This window comes from Nuphar pumila, chromosome 7, assembly GCF_984573655.1.
Source record: "Nuphar pumila chromosome 7, dmNupPumi1.hap1.1, whole genome shotgun sequence".
In the NCBI taxonomy this organism is placed as follows: domain Eukaryota; kingdom Viridiplantae; phylum Streptophyta; class Magnoliopsida; order Nymphaeales; family Nymphaeaceae; genus Nuphar; species Nuphar pumila.
Genome location: NC_143255.1, coordinates 42,038,083 through 42,055,981, shown reverse-complemented (window position 1 = coordinate 42,055,981; position 17,899 = coordinate 42,038,083). Strand labels below are relative to the sequence as shown.

The following is a 17,899-nucleotide window of genomic DNA, read 5'->3' as shown; positions in this document are numbered from 1 at the left end:
ATTCACTCCAAAAGTCTGATCAGCTTCCATGCGAACATAAAATGAAAGTTCATACCATGTCTTAAGCAACTGAGAATACTTTTGTACAGCATTACAGGTTTTGTAGAATCCATATACAATAAGTGTTCCGTAATTCCAATTTTTTGGCCTGAACTTTAGCAAAAAATGGCAAGAGTTAAGGTGGGAAATTTTTGAAAGTACCATCCCCTCAGACTGACCACTTTGGGAGGACAAATAAATGTACATCCATCTTTACTTGTCCTTTTAGAGAGCCCAACTATTACCAATAATGGTAGTCCCACCCAACCCACATTGTGTTTTATATCATGTAGTATGAATACATGCATCAATAGAAACAACATGGGGAGGACTGACTTTTTGAAGTGCTCAATTTTTCATATTTTAAATCCATAAGCACTCATTGAATAGTTGTACAGACTTGACCAACACTCTAGCCTTGCTCAATGACCAACACTCTAGCCTTGCGCAATGACCAATTTTTTAAAACATTTAAGCTGGGTTGAGCAATGAATTCAAAAGGCTTTATAAAGCCAGTGCAGAGAGATACCTCAATCTCATAGCTTCTACATATGTGTTATTGAGAGTATTGGTAACAATGGTTGAAGTTCAAGAGAAGAAGGAAGAGAAACTCCCATTGAGAGAGATACCAGGGGTAACTCAAATTTCATATATGGGGGCCTTGATAGATAGGATCCACTACTTTTGGTTTGACGGCCCAGATAAGTACTTTGTCGACCGGATGAGCAAATACAACAACACGGTGTTCTAGACCAACATGCCATCGAGCCTGCCCGGGTTCCCGAGTGACCCCAGGGTTGTCATCTTCCTGGACTCAAAGAGCTTCAGGACTCTATTTGACAACTTACTTGTTGATACTAGGAATGTGCTAGGTGGTCATTACATGATGAGCACTCAGTTCACAGGTGGGTTCAGGGTCCTTTCTTACTTGGACACATCAGAGGACAACCACACTTGGCTCAAGTCTTATGTCCCGCACCTCTTCATGCTCAATTCTCATAGATGGCTCCCTGAAATCTGACATGCGGTTGAAGAAACATGGGATAAGCTCCATGATCAATTGTCGAAAGCAAAAGTGAACAATGCATTTGGCAGCTGCATCTTCAATTTCCTCTCTCGCACTTTGCTTCAAAGAGATCCGCTCAATCCCGGTCTAGCTAGTATAGGTGAAGAAGGTGCTAGCCTCTGCTTGAAATGGTTTGCACCACAACTTGCTCTTGGTGTAAACATTGGGCAGCTCCCACACCCACTAGAAGAATTGGTGTTCCATACTTTTCCTTGTCCATATTAGACAATGAAGAGGTATATATCTAAAGATACCAAATTAGTTTTTATCTTTGCTACTTGGTATACATGTTAATACATTTATGTGCATGTTCTATCTTTCTAATTCTTGTATATGATCTTCTTTTCGAAAACATGACAGGCACTACCAAAAACTTTATTCTTTATTTAGGACTTATGGGGTCCAGGCACTTGAGATTGCAAAGAATGAATTCGGTGTTCTGAAAGAAGAAGCAATTCATAACTTGATATTTATGTTTGGGCTAAATGCTATAGCAGACTTTAGTCTATTTTTTCTAGCGTTGGTTAGGCACTATTAGTAACACTACGATCTTGGATCATGGTGCTTCTATATTTAAATCCTTTGAAGTCGAGAAGGATCCCAAGATCATCAAGGATATGGATGACAATAAGAAGATATGCATGAATGATTGTGATCGGCGTGTAAAACAGAAAGATGTTTGTGTTCAGCGTGAAAAACATAAAGATGTTACATATGAGAAATGGAAAGGAGCCAATCTAGGTGATTTTGTTCCTAAAAGTGAGGTCATTGATAAGGCATGCAAATGTGATAATGTAACGCATATAATGCACAACAAAGGGAACCTCATCTCACATAATTCAGAGTGAGAGACAAAGAGATCTTTATTGGTCGTGAATATAGACCAGAAATTGGTTGAATCACTTAAACAACTGTGTTGATATATTTTGTGTGCATGTGGTAGTATTTTATAGTAGTCGACTCTTATATGGTATCAAAGTTGTCCTTTCCAACGATACAGAGATCCTGCAGAAATATTAGCATAGCATCAGATAAACAAAGTAGTGGTAGCCCTACCAATAACTCTGGTTCATCAAGTGGAGCGACACTTCCAGGTTTTCTTTCGGTTCTTCTAGCTCCTACCAATTTTCAATATTGATTGTTTGTTAAGTTGTTCACATACAACTTTTTTATTATGGGAATCACAATTTATTCTCCTCTTGAAAAGCTACAACCTCATGGGATATGTTGATGGTTCATTTTCCTGTCCAAAACAATTTCTCATTGATGATCAGGGAAAGGATAAGACCGTGAATCCCGCATACCTTAAATGGCAGTGGATGGATCAACTTCTGTTAAGTTGGATCCTTTCATCCTTAACAGATGTGGTTCACAGTCAGATTGTTGGGATGACCACTTCGTATGATGTTTGGATAGCTCTTAAATGCATGTATACTGCCAGATCAAGAGCCCACATGCAACAACTAAAAACTCAACTTACCACCATGCGAAAAGGATCAGATTCTATTTCTGAATATTTTCATAAGGCACGCAATATTAGCCATCAATTGGCCCTAGCCTCTAAACCTATTGATAATAAAGACCTAATGACATACATTCTAGCGGGTTTACCTACAATTGACTATGGTGCCCTCCGAATTGCCTTAAACACTCACATGGAACCTATATCCATGGAGGATATGTTAGGAATGTTATTAGCTCATGAAGCACAACTACAAGAGGCTGATCCCACACCTGATTCCCGTATAGCCAATGTGGATTTTAAACAGTCCAATTCAAATCAGACCTACCGTGGAATAAATTGGTTTAATAAGAATTGATATGGAGGTTAATCACAAGAGAAGGGCAAATCTAGTTTTCAGCAAAATACTAGTGGAAATTCTATTATTTGTTATTCATGTGGCAATGGCATATTACAGCTCAATATCGATCTACTTGTCAATTGTGCTGCAAACAAAGGCATGGGATACAAAAATGCAGAATGTTTCAATCTTAAAAAGATGCAAGGGTACCAGCTGAAGCCTTTAATGCTTCTACAATACCACCCATTGATTATAATGGGTGGTATCCTGATTCATGGGCCACTCACCATATCACATCAGATTTTAACAATCTCTTTGTTCAAACCAACTATCAAGGCAATGAGCAAGTGAGAATCAGCAATGGCACATGTTTGACTATCTCTAACATTGAGAAGTCTATTGTTTATGATTCTAACTTTGGTTTCTCCTTTCTCCTTAATGATATATTACATGTGCCAACATTTACTCAAAATTTGTTATTTGTTCATAAGTTCACTAAGGATAATGATGCATTTTTTGAGTTTCATCCTGATCGTTGCTATGTGAAGGCTCACAACTCAGAGAAAACAATCATGGAGGGGGCAAGTGAACATTGGCAGTACCGGCTGGACTTGGAGAAAGCACATCATCAAAATAAAGGAGTGGCAACTTTTGTTGGAGAACGAGCTCATCTTCACTAGTGGCATTTGCGCTTAGGACATCCTTCTCTTCGCATAGTTCATCATGTTTTAAATAAATATGCTTTACATGCGATTGTGCAGCCCTCTAATAAAATATGTGAAGCTTGCCAGTTGGGAAAGAGTCATGCTCTTCCATTTGAGCCTTCATCTCATGAAATTTTAGAAGTACTTGATTTGATTGTTTCTGATGTTTGGGGACCTGCTCCAGAGTCTTCTATTCATGGATATTATTATGATGTTAGTTTTATTGATGCTTTCTCCAGATATTGTTAGATATTTGTTATTAAGAATAAATCTGAGGTTCTTGCTATGTTTCAAAATCTTCAAAAAAAAAGTGGAAAAGAAATTGGGTCAGTCTATCAAAGCTTTTCAAAGTGATTGGGGAGGTGAATTTTGCTCTGTTTCTACTTATTTAAAATCTTATGGCATTGACTATCGTGTTACTTTTCCCCCATACACATGAGCAGAATGGAAAAGTCAAGCGTAAGTACTGACACATTGTTGAGACTAGACTCATGCTTCTTGCTCAAGCTGACCTTCCCTACAAATTTTGGGACTATGTTTTTCTTACAATTGTCTATCTCATAAACCGTATGTCTTCTCTTGTTATACGTATAGAGTCTCCTTTTCAAAGGTTGTTCAAGTGTAGCCTTGATTACAAGTTTTTGGGTATGCTTGATTTTTTTGTCTTCGTCCCTACAACTCTCACAAAATGGAGTTTCACAGCAAAAAGTGTACTTTTCTTGGTTATAGCCTTCAACACAAGGGATATTTGTGTTTTGATTCTAAAAAGCAACAAGTGATTGTCAATCGCAATGTGGTTTTTGACGAAGACCAATTTCCTTATAAAGAACTTGCCTCTCCTACACCAACTAGGGGTGGCAATTGGGTCGGGTTGGCGGGTTGGCGTGTCAGCATACCTCAACCCGAACCCGACCCGTTTATTAAACGGGTCGGCTGTGGCAAACACGAACCCGACCCGTTTAATAAACGGGTAACTCGACACGACCCGCCAACCCATTTAATAAATGGGTTGGGTCGGGTAAACGGGTTTTCAGGTTCGCGGGTCAGGTTGGCGGGTTGGCAGGTAGACAGGTTGGCGGGTCGGGTTGACGGGTTGACGGGTCGGGTTGGCGGTCAGGTTGACGGGTCGGGCAGACGGGTTGGCGGGTTGGCGGGTTGACCCACCCGCCTAACCCGTTTATTAAACGGGTTAGCCGGGTTGGCGGGTTGGCATACCCCCAACCCGAACCCGACCTGTTTAATAAACGGGTTACACGGGTCGACCCGTTTATTAAACGGGTTGGCTTAAGCCCAACCCGAACCCGCCTAAGAGTCGGGTTGGCGGGTCGGGTCAGAAATTGCCACCCCTAACACCAACACCAACACCAACATCAACACCTGTTGGCTCATTACCAATACCCATCTCTTTTTCCAGTGCTCCTCCTACAGCCATCCCCTCTGAGTCTCCTTCTAATCTCCTATATTCTCCTGAACCCATTATGACCGACTCGCTTGAGCCTACCTCTACTACACCTCCCTCTACATCTCACTCTCCGGAGCCTATCTCGGCTTCTCCTTTTGCTCCTACATCCTCAACCACTACACCGCACTGCACGCATACCATGATTACTTGCTCTCAAACAAGGTCCCTTAAACCCAAACTCTATGAGGCCTCTCGCTACCCCCCTTGCTCTCATGGCTGACCTTCCCAAAGACACTGAACCTACCTATTTTTCCAAAGCCTATAAACTTCCACAATGGTGTGAGGCTATGCAAGAGGAATTCAATGCACTATTGAAAAATGGCACGTGGAGTCTTGTTCTACCCTCTTCTTCCTACAATGTGGTAGGGAGTAAATGGATTTTTAAAATTAAACAAAAGGTCGATGATTCTCTAGAAGGTTATAAAGCTCGGTTAGTTGCTAAAGGCTATACATAGGAAGAAAGGGTTGACTATTTTGAGGCATTTAGTCTGGCCATCAAACCACCCATTGTCCACAATGTTCTTACTCTTGCTACCTCTCAAAGGTAGTTGCTTCACCCGCTAGATGTACATAATGCTTTCCTTCATGGCTAGCTTTCTGAAGAAGTGTATATTGTACAGCCATTGAGCTTTACTGATCCTCGATTCTCGCATTATGTTTGCAAGCTCCACGAGGTTCTTTATGGGCTCAAACAAGCTCCTTGTGCCTGGTTCTAATGACTCAACTCATTCTTGCTTTCTCTTGGGTTTGTTGCTTCCCGCATTGATACCTCTTTGTTTGTGTATTTTGGCAACTCGCGGCAACTTTACCTTCTTATATATGTTGATGATATCATCCTTACGGGCAAGTCCACCTCTGTTATTCCCAATGTTATTGCCCGCCTCGGTTAGGAATTCTCTATCAAGGACTTGGGACCCTTGCACTATTTTTTGGGCATTGAAGCCACACACACTCCTCAAGACCTGCTTTTAATGCAACAAAAGTACATATGTGATCTCTTACAGTGAACCACCATGGACGATGCCAAACCAGTTACTACTCCTATGGCTACCTCTTGCAAGCTGCTCCTTGTTACCAATCCTCCATTAGTCAACCCTACTCAATATCCCCAAGTGGTTGGAGAACTTCAAAATCTTATGCTGACTCAACCGGATTTGAGCTTTGCGATCATTAATCGTGTCTGCCAGTACATGCATGCGCCCACCACCTCTCATTGGTTAACAACCAAGCGTATATTATGCTACATCAAGCACACTTCTAATCTTGGCCTTCTCATCTACTCTTCACCTCAACTGCATATTTTTGCTTTCTCTGATGTCAACTGGGCAGGCAATCTGGATGATCACAAATCCACTAGGGGCTATGTTGTCTTCTTGGGCAAGTCACTTATCTCATGGAATGCTCATAAATAGCATATTGTGTCTCGCTCTAGTCCCGAAGCAGAATATCGCACTCTTGCCAATGCTCCTGCCGAAGTTCTCTCCCTTTTGTCTTTACTTCATGAGTTGTGTGCTCCTCTTTCTGTTCCATATATTATTTACTGTGACAACATTGGAGCTTCCTATTTAGTTGTCAATTCGGTTTACCATCAACAGACCAAACACATCGAGATCAATGTGCACTTCATCCGGGATCATATAGCTAAAGGCCACCTGAAAGTTTGCTATGTTTCAACTGACGATCAGATTGTTGATTTGCTGACTAAGTCATTATCTTCTTCTCGGTTTGTCCTACTTAAAGACAAGCTCAATCTTTTTCCCTGAACCATGAGCTTGAGGGGGGCTATTAGTAACACTACAAATTTGGATCATGGTGCTTTTATATCCAAATCCTTTGAAGTCGATAAGGATCCCACGATCATCAAGGATATGGATGATAGCAAGAAGATACGCATAAGTAATTGTAATTAGCATGCAAAACATAATGATGTTTATGATCAGTGTGCAAAACAGAAAGATGTTAATTGTGAGAAAAAGAAAGGAGCCAATCAAGGTGATTATGTTCCTAAAACTGAGGCCATTGATAAGGCATGTAAATCTGATAATGTAACACACATAATGCACATCAAAGGGAACCTCATCTAACACAATTGAGATAGAGAGATCTTCATTGGCCATTGTAGACCAGAAATTGGTCTAACCATGTAAACAACTGTGTTGATATATTTTATGTGCATGTGGTAGTATTTTATAGTGGTCGACTCTTATAGACACATAGCAAACAAAGGCACTCTATTGCATCACAAATTTGCAGAAGAGGTAAAAAAAGCAATAAAGGAGAAGAGGGACCTCAACTTTGAAGCCATTGATGCAATGCCACTGGTCAAATCGGTTGTTCTGACGGTACTAAGGCAATATGCAAGAGCAAGGAATGATACGATCATAGAGTCACATGATGCAATGTTCAAGGTGAAGAAGGGGGAGTTCATGTGTGGGTACCAACCATTTGCAATGAAAGATCCCAAATTGTTCGACCGACCAACCAAGTTCGTACCAGACCGATTCATTGACGAGGAAGGAGCTAAACTGATTGAGAGGTTGTGGTGGTCAAATGGGCCAGAGACAGAGGCACCAACCTCTCACAACAAGCAGTGCCCAGGGAAGGATATAGTGGTGCTAACTAGAAGGTTGGTGAGCAGTTCCATTCTCTAAGTTTGACAACTTACTGTCAAGTCTCCAACTGATCCAAAGGTGGTCGTTACCTCATTGAAGCTTAAAGTGTAGAGAACATCCTTGTTGTGTGCTAGCTTGGCCTTTCTTAGATTGTTCTCAGGGTTTGGAATTATTGCATTTTGATTTATTTTGTATGTATTTATTACCAATATGTTGGAAATAAGCATGATGATTGTTGCATGTTAGGGATGACTCACAAGGTTGATTGGGTTGACAGTGTTGTACTTGAATCTAGGAAAACAATTAATATCTTGGGCATCTTCTTTTAATGCTATATTTATTTGGTAGCTTCTGTGGTGGTTTTGAATCACATAGATCTAAGCTCCAAAAGCAAAATCTCAATGTTGGATCTATTTATTATTTTTATGAGTTAAAGTTGACTTGAATATAATATTTTATACTATTTTAAACCAGCCCGAGCTAAATGAGACAAGCAAAAGATGACTCATTTACATAAAATGATACATTATTTCAAAGCCTGGAAATAATGAGATCTGAAATCTTGACCTGTTGGCTGAGCTTAAACGGCTTGTTTCCTGCAAAAACACATTGTTTCAAAACTAGAAACATGATGTGACTTTTAAACCTATTGCTTACATGCAAAACACTTCAATCATTTATTGTATACAAGTCTTCGCTTGTCTGGTAAGAGCAGCTAGTGCACGTCACCTTGTATTGGGACGTTGCAAGTTCAAATCCCAATGGTATCGTTGTATAACTGGCAGGGGTCTGCCTAACCCCAGCTTGCTTTAAAAAAAACACTATGTTATGTAAAATATGTTTAAAATAATTTACTACTATTTAACAAGTTTATATGAGCCAAGTTGAGACCAACAATTGTTATTCATGTTCAGTTCTCTGACCATGAGCAACTCATCTCTTTTCCCTGTCCTACTGGTAGCATTAAAAAGTATAGATTTGTTTAGCTTTTCAAAAATTAGGGAAAGATTGGCACCATCCATCGACTTGTTATTTATCTAAATGGCTAAAATGTGGGCCCCACAAGCATTATCATTATTGAGAATTCTCACTCACATAGGGCATCCAAACACACTCAGTCCAACTCTTCGATACAATATTTGGATCTAGCTAGACAGTTAAACCAGATTCCCTACTCTTCATACACTCAGTTGGGTAAAAGAAGAGGTCACACGTAACTTTGATCAAGGTCGATCTATATTCCTACATATCCATCTTAAATGAGGTGGATAAGATCAGCTTGAGTCCAACTAGACCCATCCATACCTGATATATTTGCATTAATCTATGTCGCATACTCTTTAATGGGGTAACATTTGGTAGTGGTAACATGAGGTACAAACCCCTCTTTTGTTTTTCAATTTTTTTGTTGTTTTTCATAAAACTAACCTTATAGATGTGATCTACATGTTTTACTTAATTAGTAAAAATCGTCTCTTGAATCATCCGGCCGTGACATGTAAGCAAGCTTTTATAAGGCTTCAAAAATAGACGGCCTACAACTTTCCATATTTTTTCGGGTCATAAAACCATGTTTTCCATCAAAAATCATTATTCAAAGCGAGCTCCCACTACTTCCAACATGTTGAATCCATCCAATAGATCAAATTGAATCAAAACAACTTGTGCATAGAGATCTAGAGGCGTTTGTACCTAATGAGGCATTGCCAAATGTTTCCCTCTCTTTAATATAGTTGGACATAAGTCAGCCTATTTCTGGGTAAGATCTAAGTTGCATCTATAGTTCATATCCATAACCATATATACACTTACAAATATCATTTATCTTTTCATTTTATAGCAATAAATAATTAAAAAAAAAACTTTAAAGGGTTTAGAAGTGTAGGGGACCTTGGGTACTAGATGGGTGGTCAGAGTTTCATTCCCATGAGTGTCAAACCCCTTGCATTATTGCTCAGCCGAAGTTGGGTGACTCCCTGTGGGAAAGAGGTGTGCCATGGGTTTACACCATAAGGAAGGCAACCATAAATATAGAAGGTTGAGCCAGCGCGACTTGGTCTCTGGTCCCAATGGTGGTTTTGTTGTTCATGAAAAATAAAATAAAAAAGTTCCACTAAAATTGCCATCAACTGAGCAGATTGTGTTCTTATAGTGATTTTAATGCTAGTGTGTTTTTTCTTTACATGTTTATTGATGCATATACACTTTTATTTTTTCACTTCTTGAAATAGGCCCCAACAAGATTTGTGATTTATGACCACGATTCAAAAATCTGCTTATTTTTTAGTTTACGTGGTGATGCAAGAGCAAAATAGAAGACTCATGTCCATTTAAATTTTAAATATTTTTAGATCTTTGTATTTGGATATTGAATCTACTCAAGATTCAAAAGTAGGATTAGGATTTTTTTTCTTTAAATACTTTTTATGTGGAAAGGATTAGGGAGACCAATGATTGAATATTGTTATTTTTTCTATTTTTTTATAAATTTTAAATATGCTTTTTGCTTTTCTTTGATTTTTGTGCATAAGAGTTGACTAAAGTTTTTTTCACATCTTCAGGGATTTAAGGTGCATCATTTGGTATCAAAGTGAAGGATCATAGCCTCAATCTTATTCAAAGGATGACATATTTTCAAATTTTCTAAGTGCAACCCAAGAAGCGCATCGATCAATCATATGTCCTATGATTACCCAAATCAACGACAATCATGGATGCCAACAAGCGAAGTTGTTTGGCTAAATAGTCTATCATAACACTTATCTGTGTGACCACCTTAACCGCTAACACTTACCCGTGTGACCACCTTAACCGAATATACCATGTGGGCATCAATCAACAACGGCCTACTTTCGCTGCTGGCATGGTGCAGGACGGCTAGGAATGCACCGGAAGGTGGCCGCCGGCCACTCCAGATCGGCGGTATGCCTAACCAGCTAGGCACTCTTCTACTCGCATCTCCTTCATCTTCTTACTTTTCCTCCTCCGCCACCTACGATGAACTTCCAACCGACCATCATACAGCCAAACAATGGTCGCAGACCATGACTAACCATTAGGATACTAGCCCACTGGTCAGTGGCTGTTCCAAGTGGGTGGATACAGGTAGGGGTGAAAACCTTAACCCATCCCCCATTTCCCCTCACTCCATTGTGTGTGGAGGGGGTTAGGTTGGAAATAGAATTGGTTCTATTCTGAACAGGTTCATTGCAATAACTCTACCTTACCCACCCTTTTTGCTTCCTTTGAATCAGTATTAAAAACCAATTTTCTCGAGAATCAGTAATTTACCGACCTCTCCAACAAGTTCTCAACAGATTCTTTTCATCCAAACCCAAAAGCAAACTTTAACATAATTCCACCAAATCAGTCTCAATACTTTTATTTTGACCCATCTAGCCTTGATTTGGACTCATACCCACTTCAACACTCAACTACACTAAAACATAATATCTATTATAACCCAGTTCCCCACTCAAACCAAACGGGTTAAAACTAAACTCAAAATTTTAGTCATAACCCCACCCAATTTGGATCTTATTGGACCCAAAAAGAGCCTCAGTTTTAATATGAACCAAGTCAAGACTAAACTCACAATATTATAGGTTTAGATCAGGTTCAAACTAAGCTTATCATTCTCAAACCTTGATCCAGAACCATACCCAATTAAATATTGGTTGAATTATGTTATTCCAGATCATGTCATGAACCAATGACTTTAATATTCATGCCCAATCACCATCCTATACAACCCAATCTAATTATGCCAGTATTAAACAACCTTAATATCCAATCGAAATGAACCCTACCAAAACTCATCTTTCTATCAATCAAAGCTATAACTTCACCGAAGATTCACACACTACAAGAAAATACGTTGTTAGCGACGAAATATTTCCGTCGCTCGTTAGCGACGGATTAACGAGCGAAAAACATCTGTCGCTATAATGAATGAAGCTTACGAGAATAGCGATGGAATATAGTCTGTCGCCACGTCCCTTGCTAATTAGCGATGGATTTTGCGACATATTGTTTTGTCGTTACGGCCACAACATTTGGCGATGACGTTTGCGACAAAAAGTTGTTCCGTCGCTAATTAGCGACAGACTATAGTATGTCGCTCATTTCATAAATTTGATTTACGTTGTCTTAGCGACGAAATTAATCTGTCGCTAAGCCGTCGCTAATTTTCGAATAACCCTAATCCCAGACAGCTTTTCCTTTTCTTCTTTTGTTGCTCCCGCTCCTGTCGTTCATCGTTCGCCGGTCCCACCATCCGCAGGCCCCGCCGCCCAGAGACAGGTAAACAACCCCCCCCCCCCCCCCCCCCGCGTTTTCCGACAGGGGGTCAACCCCCTGCTTTTTCTGGCAGAGGGTCAACCCCCTGCTTTTTCTGGCAGGGGGTTAACCCCCTGCCTTTCCGGCATGGGCTTAACCTTCTGTCGGAATAGCAGAGGGGTCGACCCTCTGCCTGCTTAGGAGAGATTATTGAGATGAAATGTGTGATAAGTGGGCGGGAGATGCATTTTGAAATCACTCTGCGAAGGCTGCACAAAATCGAGCGAAAATGCTCGAAGCCCATCTACACACAGGTGGATCTAAGACATTTGGGAGCCACCTGAAGAAAATGGTAACTCATCAATATATAATATTAATTTTATAAGTATTGTTGCAAACTTGTGAACTAAATCTTTTGTCCTTTAACTTCGCAGGAAGCAGAAAAATGAGGCATTGTACCATATAAAGATGTGTTTGTTGAAACACATAAACGGAAGACCACGAGAGTCTTCGTATCAGAGAAGGCGAGAACGACAACAGTATGTATTTATTCTATTAATAATCATTACAATATGCAAGTTATCATAATGTTATCATTAATTATTAATGCATACTTTAAACATTATTTTGTAGGAGGAATATGAGCAACAGATGGTAGAGCGATATGGCGATGATGTTACTCAGCATCCATCATTTGATCCTGCAGCATGGGTGACTGCAGCAAGTGAACCCAAAAAAGGTCACGTGTTCGGGTTTGGGAGTAATATGAACACTTCACCAGTTATTGCTTCTTCTAGTTACGGCTCACAGACTTCTTCCGCCGACATAAGCTCCAAGCAACAGCCTATTCTTTCCGGTGATGATGTACGTCAGATCATTAAGGACACACTGAATGACTACTTCCATGACACTGTCGCCCCCTTTCTCCGAGATGAGTTCAACAATTTTGTGCTGAACAGGGGATCTTCGATTGCAGGTCCCTCTCAGGTATAATCACATATTCAGTTTTTTGTCTGCCTTAGAACACATATGAGCATAATCGAATCACATATATAACTTTTTGCCTGCCTTAGAGCACATATGAGCATGATAGAATCACATATAGAGTTTTTTGCCTGCCTTAGAGCACATATGAGCATGCTATAATCACATATAAAGTTTTTTGCTTGCCTTAGAGCACATATGAGCATGATAGAATCACATATAAAGTTTTTTTGACTACCTTAGAACACATATGAGCATGCTATAATCACATATTCAGTTTTTTTACTGCCTTAGAACACATATGAGCATGTTATAATCGCATATTCAGTTTTTTGACTACCTTAAAACACATATGAGCATGCCAAAATCACATATAGAGTTTTTTTACTGCCTTAAAGCATATATCATTCATGATAGAAGCACATATAAAGTTTTTTGCTTTGCCTGCCTTAGAGCACATATGAGCATGATAGAATCACATATAGAGTTTTTTGTCTACCTTAGAACACATATGAGCATGCTATAATCACATATTCAATTTTTTGACTGTCTTAGCACACATATGAGCATGATCGAATCACATATATAGTTTTTTGCCTGCCTTAGAGCACATATGAGCATGGTAGAATCACATATAGAGTTTTTCTAGCTGCCTTAGAACTCATTTGAGCATGATATAATTGCATATAAAAAAATTTTAATGCTTTAAAACACATATAATTTATGATAGAATCACATATAGAGTTTTTTGTCTGCCTTAGAGCATATATGAGCATGATAGAATCACATATAAAGTTTTTTTATTGCCTTAGAACATATATGAGCATATGATAGAATCACATATAGTGTGTAATTTATTTCATTATATTTTGTTTATCAATATTGACTGTTCTTTTCTTGTGTAGGCTGCTAGCGATAATCAGCGTAGCGAAGCTGAAGGGACAGATAAAGGCAATGAACTGGAAGATGCACGAAATCTTGGCGATGATTAGAGAACTATGTTGAAGAAGTTCTATTTTTTTTTGTTTCCAAATTGTAATTGTTGAATTGTAAATAATTAAACTTGTTAATTTTAAGGTGGAACGATTAATTGTTGTAGATTCATTTTATATGAAATTTTATTTATAGTTTGTTTTTTATTTACAGAAAATATAAATTGTACAAGAAATATAAATTGTATCGTTCTCGGTATTTAATTTTCAAATAAAATTTTTTTATTTTTTTTTCGTGTTTGCGACGGATTAGCGATGGATGTTTTCATCGCTATGCATATAAATCTAGCAACGGCTTAGTGACAGACGTAAATCCGTCGCCAAGCCGAGGTCGCCGTTTAGTACCGATGGATTGACGACGGAATACATCGCTCGTTATTCCGTCGCAATTAGCGACAGACCTGGCGACGAATTTATTTCGTCGCCAGTTAGCGTCAAAAAATTCGTGACGTAAGCATACCATCGCATCGTCGTTGCTAATCCGTCGCTAAGCCGGTTAGCGACGGATTAGCGATGGAATGTGGTCGTCGCTAATCCACTGCTTTGTTGTGGTGACAATTGATCCAACCCATTCTCTTGTTCAAAATAACCCTCAAATCCCAAGATTCAATCACTTACTTAGAGCAAGTTATCAAATGTATATTGAATATTGAAGCAAAGTTGTCATGTGAAGTTTAGTTTCAAAGAGCCTACCTTAAAATCTCAACTAGACCCCGTCACAAGCCTAGATTCAATTAAAAAAGATTTAGATTCAAAATCATGTGATGAGTTCAAATGCATTTTTTTTTTATATTTCAAAACCCATCTTAAACCTGATATCTCCATATCCAAAAACCCTATCATAAACTAAACCTGAATCCATTTGATTCAATGCTAAAAGAACCATTTCATGCATTACCTCCTATTTATATCCAAAGTTTACCCATACTCACCTCACCTAAACCAAACTTGCCCTAGAACCTGAGCTTGTTTGGAGTGCATCATCAACAATATGTGGATATGTGGAGGGCAGGATAATGAAGCAAGTCCAGTTTATCTCCTCATGGACTTCTTCACACTAGTTCAAATTGAAACTAGATCTATCTGATCCAGATCAACAAAAAGATGTAACTGAAGACTATGGATGGTTCAAGAAGAATATTCTGGGCTTCTAGATACATATTGGAGCAGATCGTGTTTGGTCCACACAATGTCTGAAGTAGGAAAGCTATCTAGTTTCATATTATGGACCCCTAACATACAAAGTGAAACAAAATTGAAAAAAATGCAAACAGGCAGACTTTGAGGTCCAGCCTTCTTCAACATGGGGAAAATGATGTAGGAGCATAGTAAAAGATTCGAGTCTATAAGGATCCATTTTAGATCATTGTATTTAGATATTGAATTTATTCAAGATCCAAAAATAAGATTTAAGTTTTATTTTTATTTAAATATTTGAGGGAAGGAGGGGGCATTAGGGATATGGATGATTGAATATTGTTATTTTCTATTAATTTTTATTATTCTTTTATTTTTCTTTGATGGTAACATAGAATTTTCTTCCATCTTCGGGATTGAATGTGCATCACGTGGGCTCCACCAATCTGGTAGGGTTGACTCAATTTACTTCACTAAGTTGATAGGGCATCACAAGTTAGAAACTTAGAAGTGGACATCCCTTGCCACGAGGTCGAAGATAAGCGTACTATGGCAATGAACTTGATGAGCCAAGCAGTTTATCCATTGTTATCAAAACAAAAAAATAATAATTATTGCTAATAATTGGACATTGCCAAAGTGCCTAGTTGACATGCTAAAGGCTTCATAAACTATTGTTGGGCTAGGCATCCAGCACCATCAAGTTACTTTTATAACGACCAGAATGGTAATCGACCCGTTAATGAGTAGAGTTTATGTTAAAAATTTATTATGAGAACAAATAAAATTAACAAATGTATTTACATATAAAATAAAATGATTTTCTTAAAGGAATATATATAGAAAAATGTTAAAGCAAAAGAACTTGCCTTTTATACCACTTGTAATTGAAAAAGAAAACTCTGAAAAGATTAACCAAGCATCTTGTTGACAATTGTGATAAATAAATTAAAAAATTAATTTTAAAACAATTACATGGCAAAATGTTAAAAAGAATGCAAACCTCGATGATGCTACATATATGAATTGAGAGGTACATGGAGATGTCATGGCAATGGACAATCAACAGAACTAGCTATGGAGCTATTTCTTGCTTTTTGATGGGTTGGATCTTTTTACATACTCTATTTATAGACTGACCCTTTTTATACAGATAGCTGCCTTTTATAATAGCCACTTTCTCAATTAAAACGTGCATGTCATGTATTTCTATTAATGACAATTATATTTAAGTTTCTCATAATCAATATACATTTAATTCGGGTTAGGATTGGTTTGAGACTCAGGTCTAAGACAGGTTCAGGTTTCCATTGTTTTGGGTACATATTGTATAGAACCATGTATGTCGGGTATAAAACGCTTTTGGATATATACTGGGTTTGGGGTTGGATCCATTTAGGTATAAATTACATAGAACGACTAAGGTTGTGTATAAAAATTGAGTCATGTTTAATGAGTTTTGGGTCTATATTTGTCATAACCTATTTTTTAAACGCTTATAGATTTTAGACCCGACTTAAATCCATGGGCCTATCAAAATTGGGTTGTTTTGGAACATCGGTTTGATTCGGGTATTATCCAACCCAGTTACACCCCTTCAACTTTATCCCCTATAAATTAGTTTACTTTTTAGGTTAATTACTTTCTGGTTTAATCACATCCAATCTTTAAGCGCAGTGAAAAATAAAGCAGCTCGTGGTGATTAATGGTTATTTTCACGTTTAATGAGATAATTAAGGATAAAAAAATTAGTAGACTACTAAACTGAGATAATTAGAGAAAGAGATAATAGGAAACTTGCCTACGTTTTGCATCGGTAACTGAAGTTTCCAAATTTTTTTATTGGGAAAACAATGATAATGAAAGGGAGAAGTTGGTGTAGGATTCATTCAGATTTGGATCCGAGTGAATATTTTTCATTAGGATTTATTTTTGAGTCTGAAACAAACCCTCCAATGCCTTACTGGCTGCAGTTTTACCCTAACAAATTTGGACGTGGATGCAATTATATTAATTTCATTGGTTTCAGTTAGGTCAGACCAGGTGAAACGCCAAAGCTCTTTTTTTTTGTGCTTTGAAATCATCACCTTCCATAGCATTCGTTACGATTTCATTAAAGTTTTTTTTTTCTTTCAAAATGGCCTTCTCTATTTCTATTACACACTGATTTTACTGTGGGCAGGTTATATGTTCCCCCAGGAACACGCACTGTACATCATCCTGCAGGATGTACGGCGGTGTACGACTCCCCCGTACACCCCCACTGAGCACCACGCGGCGCTCAGTGAGGACCCAGGAACATGCACTGTAGCTACAGTGCGTGTTCCATGCAGGCCTGACTTTTAGGTTTCATGCTGGGTCGGGCTCGGAGTTTTACTTTGCCGACACGATAGGCTGAGCCAGCATGACTAGGTCTTTATATTGGGTGCAGTTTTTTCGGGTTATAAATAAAAAAAAAGGTTCCATGCTGGGGTCCATTATGGTGGTTTTCCCCGACTTTTGAACCCTGAAAAAGAAGCAGAGCTATGTAGGGGTGCAAACAGATCGGGTTTGGTCAGACCTCCGATTCAAGTGATCACACTTTATATCATGCTACTTATCATTAAACCAAGATCAGAAAAGGATTCACTGGATTAGATTTACACATTTGTGTCATGTTTGAATCGACTTTCCCGTTCAGATCTGCCTTTGGATGTGGAAGAGAGGCAGAGCTACAGCTTAACTGAATAATCTAACTATTGCAGTAAATTAATGGTGATAAAACTAGCCTGATCTGATTCAAAGATATCATGGGCCAAGTCAAGCCAACTTCAAACCCTGTTC

General features: G+C 38.6%; 1 protein-coding gene across 1 annotated transcript; it reads left to right on the top strand.

Annotated features, from left to right (window-relative positions):
• The first annotated feature begins 796 nt into the window (after window positions 1–796).
• On the top strand, window positions 797–17,343 carry LOC149832055 (allene oxide synthase 2, chloroplastic-like). The gene is made up of 6 exons (XM_090013146.1): window positions 797–944; window positions 1,074–1,300; window positions 1,512–1,628; window positions 7,014–7,100; window positions 7,257–7,699; window positions 17,259–17,343. Exons 1-6 carry the CDS (start codon window positions 797–799, stop codon window positions 17,341–17,343), a joined length of 1,107 nt encoding a protein of 368 aa, XP_089869272.1.
• Window positions 17,344–17,899: the final 556 nt, after the last annotated feature.

What these genes read in the sequence shown, in the direction of transcription:
- LOC149832055 (XM_090013146.1), top strand. Translation starts at nt 797, where the DNA reads ATGCCATCGAGCCTGCCCGGGTTCCCGAGTGACCCCAGGGTTGTCATC. An exon ending in CACACCCACTAGAAGAATTG is followed by an intron (nt 1,301 to 1,511) that starts GTGTTCCATACT and finishes TATGGGGTCCAG; the next exon opens with GCACTTGAGATTGCAAAGAA. An exon ending in ATAGTGGTGCTAACTAGAAG is followed by an intron (nt 7,700 to 17,258) that starts GTTGGTGAGCAG and finishes TACTGTGGGCAG; the next exon opens with GTTATATGTTCCCCCAGGAA.